General features: G+C 42.5%; 1 protein-coding gene across 2 annotated transcripts in view; it reads left to right on the top strand.

Annotated features, from left to right (window-relative positions):
* LOC126353821 (potassium voltage-gated channel subfamily KQT member 1-like) overlaps positions 1–14,046 on the top strand; it is a 2,608,463-nt gene that overhangs the window by 777,247 nt on the left and 1,817,170 nt on the right. For both annotated transcript variants that reach the window (XM_050002939.1, XM_050002938.1), the window contains exon 2: positions 7,828–7,927. In XM_050002939.1, the coding sequence (XP_049858896.1) occupies positions 7,855–7,927 (73 nt within the window). In that variant the 5' untranslated portion in view covers positions 7,828–7,854. The remainder of the gene's footprint in view (positions 1–7,827; positions 7,928–14,046) is intronic.

Genomic DNA, 14,046 nt, shown 5'->3' with positions numbered 1-14,046 from the left:
CAGTCTGGAACCGCGCGACTGCTACGTTGCACGTTCGAAGCCTACCTCCGGCATGGATGTGTGTGATGTCCTTAGGTTAGTTAGGCTTAAGTAGTTCTACGTTCTAGGGGACTGACGACCTCAGATGTTAAGTCCCATAGTGACCAGAGTCATTTGAACAATTTTTTGTAATGGAGGTGATTTAATCCAACACTACCCAAGGCAACTCGAATTCGTCACTGACATAGGATGACGGTTACAAGAACTGTGCATGAAACTAGTACCTTTCTCATTTGTATTACCTACTACAACTATTGGCAAAGAAAAACTGGTACTTTTGAAGAAGCATTGCAAAATATGGCATTAGTTATCGTTCTCTTGTCGAATTTGACACGCGAAGGGACGGGAACTTAGTTCATCAAATTTTCCCCTACACATTGGCACCTGAGTGAAACTAAGGTGGGGAAGATCAGTGTGAGATGTACTCTGTGCACTGAGGAAATGGAAATTACAGTGGAGTGGATGTTAATCATGGAAATACGATCCTTGGTCCGTTATAGGGAAACATGAGAAACGAAAGCGAATACTGATACCTTCTGTTACATCATTACAAAGAGTATATACAAAGTTTTTTTTCACTCAAAAACAAGTTCAGAGATGTTCAGTATGGCCCCCTCCAGACACTCGAGCAATATCAACCCGATACTCCAACTCGTTCCACACTCTGTAGCATATCAGGCGTAACAGTTTGGATAGCTGCTGTTATTTCTCGTTTCAGATCATCAATGGTGGCCGAAACACCATATCCTTAACATACCCCCACAAGAAAAAATCGCTGGAGGTACGATCAGGGCTTCTTGGAGACCAGTGATGAAGTGCTCTGTCACGGGCTGCCTGGCGGCCGATCCATCGCCTCGGGTAGTTGACGTTCAGGTAGTTACGGACAGATAAGTGCCAATGTGGTGGCACTCCATCCTGCTGAAATTTTCCTGGGCTGCGAACAAATGCTTGCTGGATGCGTGCTACATTTTCATCACTCGTTCTCGGCCGTCCAGAACTTTTCCCTTTGCACAAACACCCATTCTCTGTAAACTGTTTATACCAACGTTTAATACAAAACCTATCAGGAGGTTTAACACCATACTTCGTCCGAAATGCACGCTGAACAACTGTCGTCGATTCACTTCTGCTGTACTCAATAACACAAAAAGCTTTCTGTTGAGCGGTCACCATCTTAGCATCAACTGACGCTGACGCCTAGTCAACAGCGACTCAAGCGAACAAATGTACAACTAAATGAAACTTTATAGCTCAATTAATTCGCCGACAGATAGTGCTTAGCTCTGCCTTTTGTCGTTGCAGAGTTTTAAATTCCTAAAGTTGTGGTATTCTTTTTGAATCACCCTGTACTTTCGGAAGAAAGAGAGTTACTGTGCTGTCAACGACGATTGTAAGTTTAATGACTTCTCCCTCAATTCATTAATACATCGAAAAACAGAAAACAAGACACTGGTTTAAATTTCGGCTCTAGAGAAACATTGACTCTCTTGTCGCCTCTCACTGGTTCTGTGAAAGCATCGTGCCGCGGGCTACGCGAAACTGACGCGTTGTCAACCTATGAGCAGTGTGTAGGTACTGCTGCTGGCCTTGACCTGCACTTCAACGGCCTAATTGTTGATGAGCAATACATGTTGATGAGCCCATGTATTGCTAGGGAGTGTGTTAAGAGCTAAACGGATAAATCTAAGTAATATTTATTGGTACTGTTATCATTTATTTCATAAATGAGAAATTGTTACGTTTGGAAAGCGAGAGAAAGACGTGTTCGTGTTAGGCTCATGGTATGTTTTATTTAGTAACAACATGTATTCTCCCTGTTGTGGCGTTCGCTGTTTTTTTCGGTGGTTTAGTATTTTATTAATTTGCAAATGAAAATGATAACCTTGTTTTATTACCTTGAGTAACTACTAAATAACGTCGTGTTAAAGTGTTGTCTATGTTTTGTAAGTGTCACTAAATAACAGTTCATACAACAGATTCTATACAATTATTGATTACGATGGAAGCAGTTATCTTCAGCAAAATGATCATTAAAACCACCGAATATCAGCCACGCACAACACTGACGTATGTTACCTGAAACAATATTCTTCGCAACTCGCGCTTAATTAATTTCGGCTCCATACATCAGTTAGAAAAGTTTGTTATAACGATCGTGTTATGAGCACTGTTTTTAAAGAACCAATCTGATTCGAATTATTTTCATTAAAGTGAGTTCGGGACCACCGGTGCACATTTATTTTTACACATTTGTATTACGTTCGGAATTTATGTCTGCAGAATTGCGTGATTTGAATTTTCCGCTGAGATAATTGTTAAGATCGCGGCAGACAATTGATAGAGACTTTCTATTGTTAGAGCAAATAAGATAAGTATTTGAAATGCTTATTAAACTTTAGTATTGTGCAGTATTTAGACTTCATCAAGCAAACACTTGATTTTTTTCTAAGGAAAACACAGACAAAAACGCGATACAAATCGCTATCATCAATGGCTGCGCTCCTTGCAGCGGAAAGAAGTAATTAACATAGATAATGCTTATTGAGTGTGGAATTAAAGTTACAGATAATTATTCACTCATATTTATAATAATAATGAACTCTATTCTCAAGTAATAATTAACAAATAATTACAATTTCTTAACAGACCTCAGTTCGATGTGCGTCCGCAACCTACATAAGACATCCAACAAAAGGTAAAAACAAAGTAAGACAAACGCAGATCATAAAAGGAATTTACAATTATCATTGTCTTTGTATGATACACATCGATATGTCTAATTACATGATAAAATATTATATAAACAATTAATATTTAGCATCGTTTTCACAGTTTTTTATGTGTCGAATAGATAAAGTTTATAACTGTTAGAGGCATAATTTCCTCTCGTCGCACTGTAGCTAAAATTTATCTCTTGGATGTTACACTGTACATCTCTCATACTAAAGCCCAACATTCGAGAAACTAATAGATAACGAAACAGACGGAGTTTTATCATCGTTCCATGATAGATTCATACATTATTATATATACAAGAAATGTATTCACAACAATATGATTAGACTCCAGCTACACAATGTATTGGTGACAATGAAAATTTGTGCGGGACCGGGACTCAAGACCGGATTTCCCACTTAACACATGCAGTTGCCCTAACCACTTCGGCCATCCGAGAATGCCTCCAGCACCGACCCAAACATTCATATGTCACCGTGTCTCCTATAATCGCTCAGTTGCTGTGATTCCCGCATAGAGACAGACTTATGATTATTGTCGCTGCCTTGACTTGTAATGAAATACTGTGTAACTCTGAAACGTCCTTCAGACATACACAGTTTTTCATAAGTCTCTCCCTGTGCGGGAATGAAAGCAATTGAATGAGTTTGGATCAGTCCTGGAGGCTTGCTCAAATTGTTCAAATGGCTCTAAGCACTATAAGCCTTAACATCTGAGGTCATCAGTCCCCTAGACTTAGAACTACTTCAAACGTAACAAACCAAAGGGCATTACACACATCTATGCCCAAGGCAGGATTCGAACCTGCGACCGTAGCAGAAGCGCTGTTCCGGACTGCAGCGCCTAGAACCGCTCAGCCAAAGCGGCCGGCGAGTTTCGCTCACATGGCCGAGGCCTTAAGCAATTATTCGTGAAAAGAGAGAAATCCAGTTTCGAGTAACGCTCCAGCATAAATTTTCATTGTTACCAGTACATTGTGCACAAGGAGTATGATCATACTCGCAAGTGAAAATTCATTTCTTTTATTTCATACAGCACCCGATCGCAGCAATGCCTATTATTTCAGACATACATACATACATGCATACATACATACATACATGTCTGAAGGACATTGTAGAGTACTTGTATGTTTTGGGGGGGGGGGGGGGAGGCGGCTAGAAACGACGGAGAGGCTCCGTCCTCGACGCAGCCGCAGTGGTCCGCAACCCCACGACGACTACCGCAGTCCACTTCATCCCTCCGCCCCCCCCCCCCCCCCCCCCCCCCCCGCAGGGAACGTTTCACACCAGACAATGTGTAACCCCTACTTTGCGTGGTAGGGTAATGGTGGTGTACGTTTTCGTGGAGAACTTGTTTGCGGAGCAATCGCCGACATAGTGTAGGTGAGGCGGAACAAGGGGAACCAGCCTGCATTCGCATAGGCAGATGGGAAACCGCCTAAAATCCACCCACAGACTGGCCGGCTCACCGGACCTCGACACAAGTCCGCCGGGCAGATTCCTGCCGGGGACCAAGTGCTCCTTCCCAATCCGGAAAGCCGTGCGTTAGACTTCACGGCTAACCGAGTGGGCTGTAGAGTACTTACTGAAAACAGGGGCACTACAATATATTATGTTGGTGTATAGACTGATAGCGTTTTCGTTTTGCGATTTGGTATTCCGATTTTCTGTTATCTGTAGTTCACTGTTGTTACTCGAGTGCACATATTGTCATTTGGTCATTTGGAGATGGCGAATGGAGCTGTAGACGCTACAAACTGGAGTGTCAAGAGAAGAAATCGGAACACCTCCGACATATTCTTCTGTTTGAGTTCAGAAGAAGAGTGACATCAACAGATGCAGCCAGAAACATTTGCATCGTGTGTGGGGATAATGCCATTGGATAGAGCAAGGCATATTAGTTTTCTCGTTTTAAGGAGGATCGTTTTGACATCAGTGACTCTCCACATTCATAAAGACTTTGGCTTTTTGTGAAGGTCGATTAAACGCATTAATCCACACTGATCAAGGTAAGTGTACTTGACAACTGTCTGTGGTGATTAAATGTGATCATTACACACTGGACGACATTTGCATCAAGGGTACCGCACACTGTAAATCATACAAATGAGTGGGTGGCAATATGTGAGTCTCTGCTTGCTCATCATCAATTGGCTAATGAACAACTCCGACCATTACTATCCTGTATCGTTACTGATAACGAGAACTGGTGTCTTTATGCTGAAATGGAGAAAAGGAAGGATTGGTTGAGTTCAAACAAAGAAGCAACTTCCCGTGGAAAGGCCTGCGTGCATCCATATGGTGGAACAGCTACGGTGTGGCACACTATGAATTGCTTACCCCGAGGTCTAACCATCATTGCTCACATTTATTTTCAACAACTGAGACGTCTTGCAGACTCAGTCCAAGAACAACGACCACTGCATGAAGTAATACTTTAATTCGCATTCTGCTAGAGTGACAAAAAACACTGTGAAGGAATTGGATTGGGAAGTCATCCTGCACCAACCTTATTTACCTCATCTTAGGCTCTTAGATTTTCACCTGTTCCGCTCCCTATTGAATAAGTTTTAAGGAACTTCCTTTCTGGCGTTCTTCGCCTCAAAACCAAGTAACTTCTACAGTTTCGGAATCGGAATGTTACCTTAACGTTGGGAGGTTGTTGTAGACAGTGAATGGAAACATATTATTGATGACTAAAGTCTCTGTTATGTGTATCTGTGGTGTTTGTTAAGCTTATGGAAAATGCTACGACCTTATGCACCAACTCAATATTTTATGTTATGGTTTATCACAGTAAAAATACATTATTACATATTCTGTTATCATCTACACAGGATGAACTTTAATAAAATCGAAAAGCTGCAGGGACTGATTACTGGATGGAAATGGAGGGAAAAAAGCACTATGAACATCTGTCCGGAAATGTACCGTTGCCACGGTAAATAGGGGTGGAGAATGACAATTCCTCTGCCCACGTGCCGTGTGTTCCTTTTGTGTTGCACGCAATGTGATTAACGCAACGCATTGTTGGTGTAACATCCACGAGATAAATTTTAGCTACACTGCAACGAGTGGAAATTATGCCTCTAACAATTGTAAACATTATCTGTTCAACATATGAAAAAACAGTGAAAAATGATAAATATTAATTATTTGTGTAATATTTTATGATGTAATTGAACATATCGATGTGTATCATACAAAGACTATGATAATTGCAAATTCCTTTTATGATCTGCGTTTGTCTTCCTTTGTTTTTACTTTTTGTTGGATGGCTTTTGTAGGTTGCGGATGCATAACAAACTGAGGTCTGTTAATAAATTGTAATTATTTGTTAATTATTACTTGAGAATAGAGTTCATTATTATTATAAACATGAGTGAATAATTACTTGTAACTTTAATTCCTCTCAGTAAGCATTATCTGTGTTAATTATTTCTTTCCGCTGCAAGGAGCACAGCCATTGATGATAGCGACTTGTATCGCGTTTTTTTTCCTGTGTTTTCCATAGAAAAAAGTCAAATGTTTTCCTGATGAAGCCTAAATAGTGCACAATACGAAAGTAGAGTTTAATAAGCATTTTAAACACTTATCTTATTTGCTGTAACAATACAAAGTCTCTATCAATTGTCTGCCGCGATCTTAACAATTATCTCAGCGGAAAATTCAAATCACGCAATTCTGCAGACATAAATTCCGAACGTAATACAAATGTGTAAAAATAAATGTGCACCGGTGGTCCCGAACTCACTTTAATGAAAATAATTCGAATCAGATTGGTTCTTTAAAAACAGTGCTCATAGCACTATCATTATAACTAACTTTTCTAACTGATGTATGGAGCCGAAATTAATTAAGCACGAGTTGCGAAGAATATTGTTTCAGGTAACATACGTCAGTGTTGTGCGTGGCTGATATTCGGTGGTTTTAATGATCATTTTGCTGAAGATAACTACTTCCATCGTAATCAATAGTTGTATAGAATGTGTTGTATGAACTGTGATTTAGTGACACTTGCCGGCCGCGGTGGCCGTGCGGTTCTGGCGCTGCAGTCCGGAACCGCGTGGCTGCTACGGTCGCAGGTTCGAATCCTGCCTCGGGCATGGGTGTGTGTGATGTCCTTAGGTTAGTTAGGTTTAAGTAGTTCTACGTTCTAGGGGACTTATGACCTAAGATGTTGAGTCCCTTAGTGCTCAGAGCCATTTGAACCATTTTTTTTTTAGTGACACAAAACTTACAGCCAACACTTTAACACGACGTTAACTTGGAGTTCTTTAGCAACTTGACGAAATCTTTAGCCGGGAGAAAAATCATTTAGTAATTACTCAAGGTAATAAAATAAGATTATCATTTTCATTTACAAGTTAGTTAAATACCAAACCACTGAATAACACAGCGGAAGCCATATTAGCAACAGAATGGTCCAGTACTAACGTAGGGAACTAGCCGAGATGGAGTTTATGTACGGCCAAGCAAATGGAAACAAGGAAGGGGCACTACAGCTATACGTAAACAAGTACCCTCACAGATACGAACCACATCACACAACATTTCAAGACCGTTTTGGGCGATTGTGTGATCATTGATCCTTTCAGACAGTTGAATGTGGAGGCAGGTGCCGGACTGGGTGTACACCAGATTTGAATGAATAGGTTCTACAGGATACTGAGACGATCCCTAGTGAAAGCTCAAGACAAGTGGCCCATGAGCAAGGTATAACTCAAAAGTACGGTTATGTGTATTCTGCGTGTCAAGCGCTACTACCCCTGTTACCTGCAACCCCATGGAAGCCACTTTGAGCATTTTTTTGTGACGTGAATGCGATACAGCTCCGTACTCTGTTCCAGAACGATTTGTTATCGTTGCACGCACCCGTACATTTCCGGACACATGTTCGTCCGATCTTTCTTCCTGCATTTCCTTTCAGGAATCAGTCCCTGCAATTGGTCGGTTTTGCTGATGCTCGCCCTCTATATCTAACGTGTACTCTGAACTGGTTCAGTTCGCTCCTAGGTATTATAGTTGGGTCACCTTGTACCTGTTGCAGGAGCGGCCAGGATGCCGCGGCGAGGCGATGCCGGGGGATGATGAAGACCAGGGCCTGCTGGGCCCGCCTCTGCCGCTGCCCGCCGTGGGGCTGCGACCCAGTGAGTACCGTCGCCCACACACACAGCACACTACTTTTCAGTCACATGTTTTGCATGTCCAAATTTTTTACCTTTGTCTGTTTCTTGGATGAGATTTTCACTCTGCAGCGGAGTGTGCGCTTATATGAAACTTCCTGGCAGATGAAAACTGTGTGCCGGACCGAGACTAGAACTCGGGACCTTTGCCTTTCGCGGGCATGTGCTCTACCGACTGAGCTACCCAAGCATGACTCACGCCCCGTCCTCACAGCTTTACTTCTGCCAGTACCTCGTCTCCTACCTTCCAAACTTTACAGAAGCTATCTTGCGAACCTTGCAGCACTTACCCGCGAAAGGCAAGGGTCCCGAGTTCGAGTCTCGGTCCGGCACACAGTTTTAATCTGCCAGGAAGTTTCATGTCTCATTCTTGTCTATTCCACTTCGTCGGCGTTCCTTTACTCACATCTTCCGCCTTCCTCCCTTTTTTTCCTACCTCCTCTACCACCCTCCGTCCATCTCTCTAGACCTGTCTCTCTATTCACTACTTTGCTTCCATCACAATACTACACCCACAGTTTTAAATTATCTTCTCTGCAGAGGTTGTACAAAAATATGGAAACACCGTATGGAATTCACTCTTGAATATACGTTGACCAGCCAAAAGAGTATGAACACTCCAGAATGAGATTTTCACTCTGCAGCGGAGTGTGCGCTGATCTGAAACTTCCTCGCAGATTAAAAGTGTGTGCCAGGCCGAGACTCGAAATCGGGACCTTTGCCTTTCGCAGGTAAGTTCTGTACCAACTGAGCTACCCAAGCACGACTCACAGCTTCACTTCTGCCAGCACCTCGCCTCCTATCTTCCAAATTTTACAGAAGCTCTCCTGTGAAATCTTGCAGAACCAGCACTCCTGAAAGAAATGATATTGTGGAGACATGGCTTAGCCACAGGCGAGGTGCTGGCAAAAGTGAAGCTGTGAGGGCAGGACGTGAGTCGTGCTTGGGCAGCTCAGTTGGTACAGCATTTGCCCGCGAAAGGCAAAGGTGCTGAGTTCGAGTCTTGGTGCGGCACACAGTTTTATCTGCCAGAGAGTTTCAGTATGGCCATTGCCCACCGCGACGTTGGATGCCTCCTGATGGCGATGCGAGCACATATGTATGCAGGGCAGACACGGAAGTGAGTCACCCTATCGAAGATACGGGCTGTCTAGTAGGAACATCCATTGAGATAAGCAATTTTGACAAAGAGCGGGCCGGCCGCTGTGGCCGAGCGGTTCTATACGCTTCAGTCCGGAACCACGCTGCTGCTACGGCCGCAGGTTCGAATCCTGCCTCGGCCATGGATGTGTGTGCAGTCCTTAGGTTAGTTAGGTTTAAGCAGTTTTAAGTCTAGGGGACTGATGACCTCAGATGTTAAGTCCCATAGTGCTTAGAGCCATTTGAGCAAAGGGCGGTTTATTATTATGCAGGATCTATGAACGAGTATCTCGAAAACGTAGAGGCATGGTCGAATGTTCACGTGCTACTATCGTGAGCGTCTACGTGAAAAGGTGGAGAAACAGTAAAACTGCCTCTACGCGCCAAATGGTTGGACGTCCAAGACTTTTCACAGAATGTGGGGCTCGGAGACTTGTCTCCTCTGTAAAGTAGAATAGCTGGTGATCTGTGACATCTACGCCGAAAGAGCACAATGCTGTTGCACCACGGGTGTTTGGGAACACACCGTTCACCGTACATTGTTGAACACGGAGTTCCGCAGCAGACCACCTTCCTCTAGTTCACCTGTTGGCCCAACGGCGTCGCCAAATACTATTTCACAAGGCACGGGACCATTGGGAGTCGATCGTCGATCAATGGACACGTGTCTGCTCTTCGAGTGAACCACATTTTTGCTACACTTGATCGATGGTTGTCTCCACCAACCCCGTCATTGACGTTAAAGGCGGCTTGAAACGTGTAGCGCGCAATGAACACAGGGTGTGGGAGCAGTATTATGTGGTGACAGACATTCTTCTGTGCTTCCATCGGACCTGTAGTAGTAATCGAAGATACGCTGACAGCTGCGAACCACATGTTTCCCTCCACGCTTGATGTTTTTCCCGACGGCGGTATCATCTTTCAGCACAATATATATATGCCTCTGACTTAAGAGGTAACATGCAAATATTGAGGGCTAACACTGAAACAACTACAACAGAAATTGCATTTAAAACAATAAACATTAATTTTCCTGAAAGGTGCAAGATCTCAGCAGGGTTATGGAACTCAGTTACCCAAATGAGCCAAGCTAGCCTGCTAGCCTTTGATTACCATACCCGAATAAAATTTTATCGTCGCTAAATCAGTCAAGGAAGCAACAACTCGCAATACAAATAAGACTCTAAGTGGTCACTAACACATGTGGCTGCCTAGAAAGTATGGCAGTTAATTTCAGGGGCAACTGACAAATCAGCAGACATTGAACAAGTTGTAATTAAAAGAAATTTTAAACATACAAATACGGCACTGAAATAATGTCAAAGCGACGCCCCAAAGACTAAATTCACTCTTCAAACAGAGTAACGGAGAACCACAGGCAATCCAGCGTAGTGGCAGCAACTTGAACACGAGAGCAGATGTGTCAGTCAAGTAACGAGTACATTATCCACAAAGAGCAGAGCAGACGGCACCATAAAATAAACAGTACTCCACTACGCCTCCTTAATGCAGGCTAAATCAGCTGCGTCGACGTTATTGGCGATCAACACAACTCTAGCGACGACCGGCCGTTTAGACAACCGTGCACCTGTAAACTCCGCAAACAGCCCACCGTACGTCACAAGAGCCTCTAGTTTCTCACTGACCCTGACTGCGACCGACGGCCTGCCGATGTGGTCATCAAGCTCATCCAAGTAACTACAACCAAAGACCTCCCCCACCCTCCCCCCTTCCGACGACGGGTCGACTGTGATGTCGATAGTTGCGTCTATCCGAAGCAAACAAACTGGAATTATAACTTTCTTCGATCCAACGTGTAGTTTTTCGAGATATTTCAGTGTCTTCAGTTGAAATGAACACCTCGTATATTAATATACAAAGTGGAAAATTTTAATCCGTATTGGGGAATAAGTCGGAATAGAGATGAGACACCGAAAAATGTTTCTGATAAAAGTTGCAGTTAGTAAAGTGGGACAAGCACTGCTATTAATGACCGTGACCTTGAACGTGATCTGTATGTTAAAGGAATCCCTGATATTTGATTTAAGAGTTGAAAAGAGCAGTAAATTTTACATATAAAGTGATATACTATTCAAGTTCGTGAGAAGTTTCAATGAAGTTCGAATAAGCAAACATGTTTTTAGTTCTAGTAGGGATTATACCGGAATAGAGGAGGCATGTAGCAAAATACAGTGTTATACACAAACTGGTAGCGGTGTCCCGAGGAATCAGAGGCGAGAGGCTCATTCAGAGGCTTGTAAACCAATGGCTTACATTTTACTTATGTTTGATACGTCTTTAAAATGCCAAAATAACATATGAGTTATGAGTATTTATTTTTGGCAATAAACGCGTTAGTTAAAACTTAAAGTTCAACCTCGCCTAGGTCTTTCCAAAGACGACGTCAAAATAGGGGTTTTCATGAAAAAAAATTCAGTTATTAACTTCAGTAATTAACTTTAGGGTCATAGTTATTGGTAATGATATATGACTCAAGATCCTTCTAAATTGTATCTAACATAGTATTTTGCTGTATTCCTCCTCTACTCAGAGATAGTCCATCGTAGAACTAAAAACATACTTTGTTATTTGACCTTCATTGAACTGTGCCCTGACTTTGAATAATTATCATTTCAAACATAGAAGTTGCCCTCTTTTCAAATTTTAAAGCAAGTATTAGGGTTCCCATTTTATAAAAATCACAGTAACCTCCAAATCACCTGTAAAATCACGTTGAAGGTGACGGCCATTAGTAGCAATGAGTGACGCTCTTTGCCACATCCAACCTGACCTAAAAAAATTTGTACCTCAACTCTATCCCAATCTATTCCCCATTATGGGTTCAAATGATCCAACCTCTGTATCACTGGCTGTGACTGAGAAATATTCGTGATATGCTATGTTTCGTCTAGTAAAATAGCAACACATCTCGCTGCTTTCACAGGAATTTTTTTCGGAGAGCATAACACCACGCACACCGTGAGAGGACGTAATCCGGTGAACACAGACGCAATAAATAAATAGGCTGATTCTCCGTATGTTATCACACTCAACCAACAAAATGCTATGTTAAATACTTTTTTATTTGCGACCGAAACAGACTCAGTGGGCAACGCTAACGGTAATTTCATTCCAACGTGAAGATACTTGGAAAGACTTGCTAGCGTCGTCAAGATAGCCCCTGACAATGTCAAATTTCTTCTGATAGTGTTCTCAACGGCTCCTGCTTAACTACTGAAATTTGAGGATCAGAAAAAAAAGAACAGAAACGCCAAACAGACATTGAGACTAAACACCACTCACTTGATACTTCAATGGAATAACTTATAAACTCACTAAGAAGTCGAAAACTGCTAACGTGATGGCTTTGAATGGTATGAGGCTGATGAGATAAATTAAAGGTATCTGAATCAAACGAGATTCATTGTTTCCATAACCATCCCCGTGCTGAAATCGTCCTACACAGCCAACGAACGCCAAATATATGGTGGTTACAATCAAACTGACGGTGTTCTGAGTGCAGCAGTGCAGGAAGCTGAAACATTCTAGGCACAGAGTGACTATTATTGAATTACACGAAATAAAATCGTCATAACTTCTGAACGGTTGACGTTATGATGTTCAAACTGCACGGTTGGCCGCGCGGCATGATAGGAATTAGTATTTGCAAGCGCAATCGCCTTATTGTCTGCCACTTTCATTTGAATGTATATGAAGATGGTATCTGTTCTTTCCATAAATATGCCAAAGAACAGATACCATTGGTGATGTTGCAGATGAAATTACAATGAAATCCAGACCTTCAGCTGCTCACAGGCGTTCATAAAAATCAACAGGGACAGTTGAAAATGTGTGCCCCGACAGGGACTCCAACCGGGGATCTGCTGATCACATGGCAGCTGCTCTACTCAACTGAGCCACCGAGGACACAGAGGATAGTGCGACTTATCTCTTATCTCTGGCACGCTCCCCGTTAGACCCAAATTTCCAACTTACTTTCCACACACTGCATTTATAGTGCTTTTGTCCGAAAGAACAGATAACATCTTCATATACTGGGTGATCAAAAAGTCAGTATAAATATGAAAATTGAATAAATCACGGAATAATGTAGATAGAGAGGTACAAATTGTCACACATGCTAGGAATGACATGGGGTTTTATTAGAATCAGAAAATACAAACGTTCAAAAATAGTCCGACAGATGGCTCTTCATCTGATCAGAATATCAATAATTAGCATAACAAAGTAAGACAAAGCAAAGATGATGTCCTTTACAGGAAATGCTCAATATGTCCACCGTCATTCCTCAACATTAGCTGCAGTCGAGGAATAATGTTGTGAACAGCACTGTAAAGCATGTCCGGAGTTATGATGAGGCACTGGCGTCGGATGTTGTCTTTCAGCATCCCTAGAAGTGTCGGTCGATCACGATACACTTGCAACTTCAGGTAATCCCAAAGCCAATAATCGCACGGACTTGAGTCTGGGGACCTAGGAGGCCAAGAATGCCGAATGTGGCGGCTGAGCACACGATCATCACCAAACGACGCGAGCAAGAGATCTTTAACGCGCCTAGCAATACTTTTTTTTGTTCTAATAAAACCCCATGTCATTCCAAGCATGTGTGTCAATTTTTACCACTCTATCTACATTATTCCATAGTTTATTAAGTTTTCAAATATATACTGACTTTTTGATCACCCGTTAGATAAGGCTTACCAGCGAATGATCTTCAGTGCGGATGCGCTCACATTATCCGAACTCTTACGGGAATCGGTATATTGACTGCCGCGACTAATGAGTATTGTGGGCAGGGCAAATGTAGTATGTAAGCTGGGAATGTGGGTCTCTCGGGGAGCGTGCCACAGATAAGTCCCTGCAGTCACACTATCCTCTGTGTTCTCGGTGGCTCAGACGAATAGAGCTTCTGCTATGTAAGC

This window comes from Schistocerca gregaria, chromosome 3 (genome assembly GCF_023897955.1).
Source record: "Schistocerca gregaria isolate iqSchGreg1 chromosome 3, iqSchGreg1.2, whole genome shotgun sequence".
In the NCBI taxonomy this organism is placed as follows: Eukaryota; Metazoa; Arthropoda; class Insecta; order Orthoptera; family Acrididae; genus Schistocerca; species Schistocerca gregaria.
The sequence above is the reverse complement of the archived record's forward strand: the minus strand, read 5'-3'. Positions and strand labels throughout refer to the sequence as shown.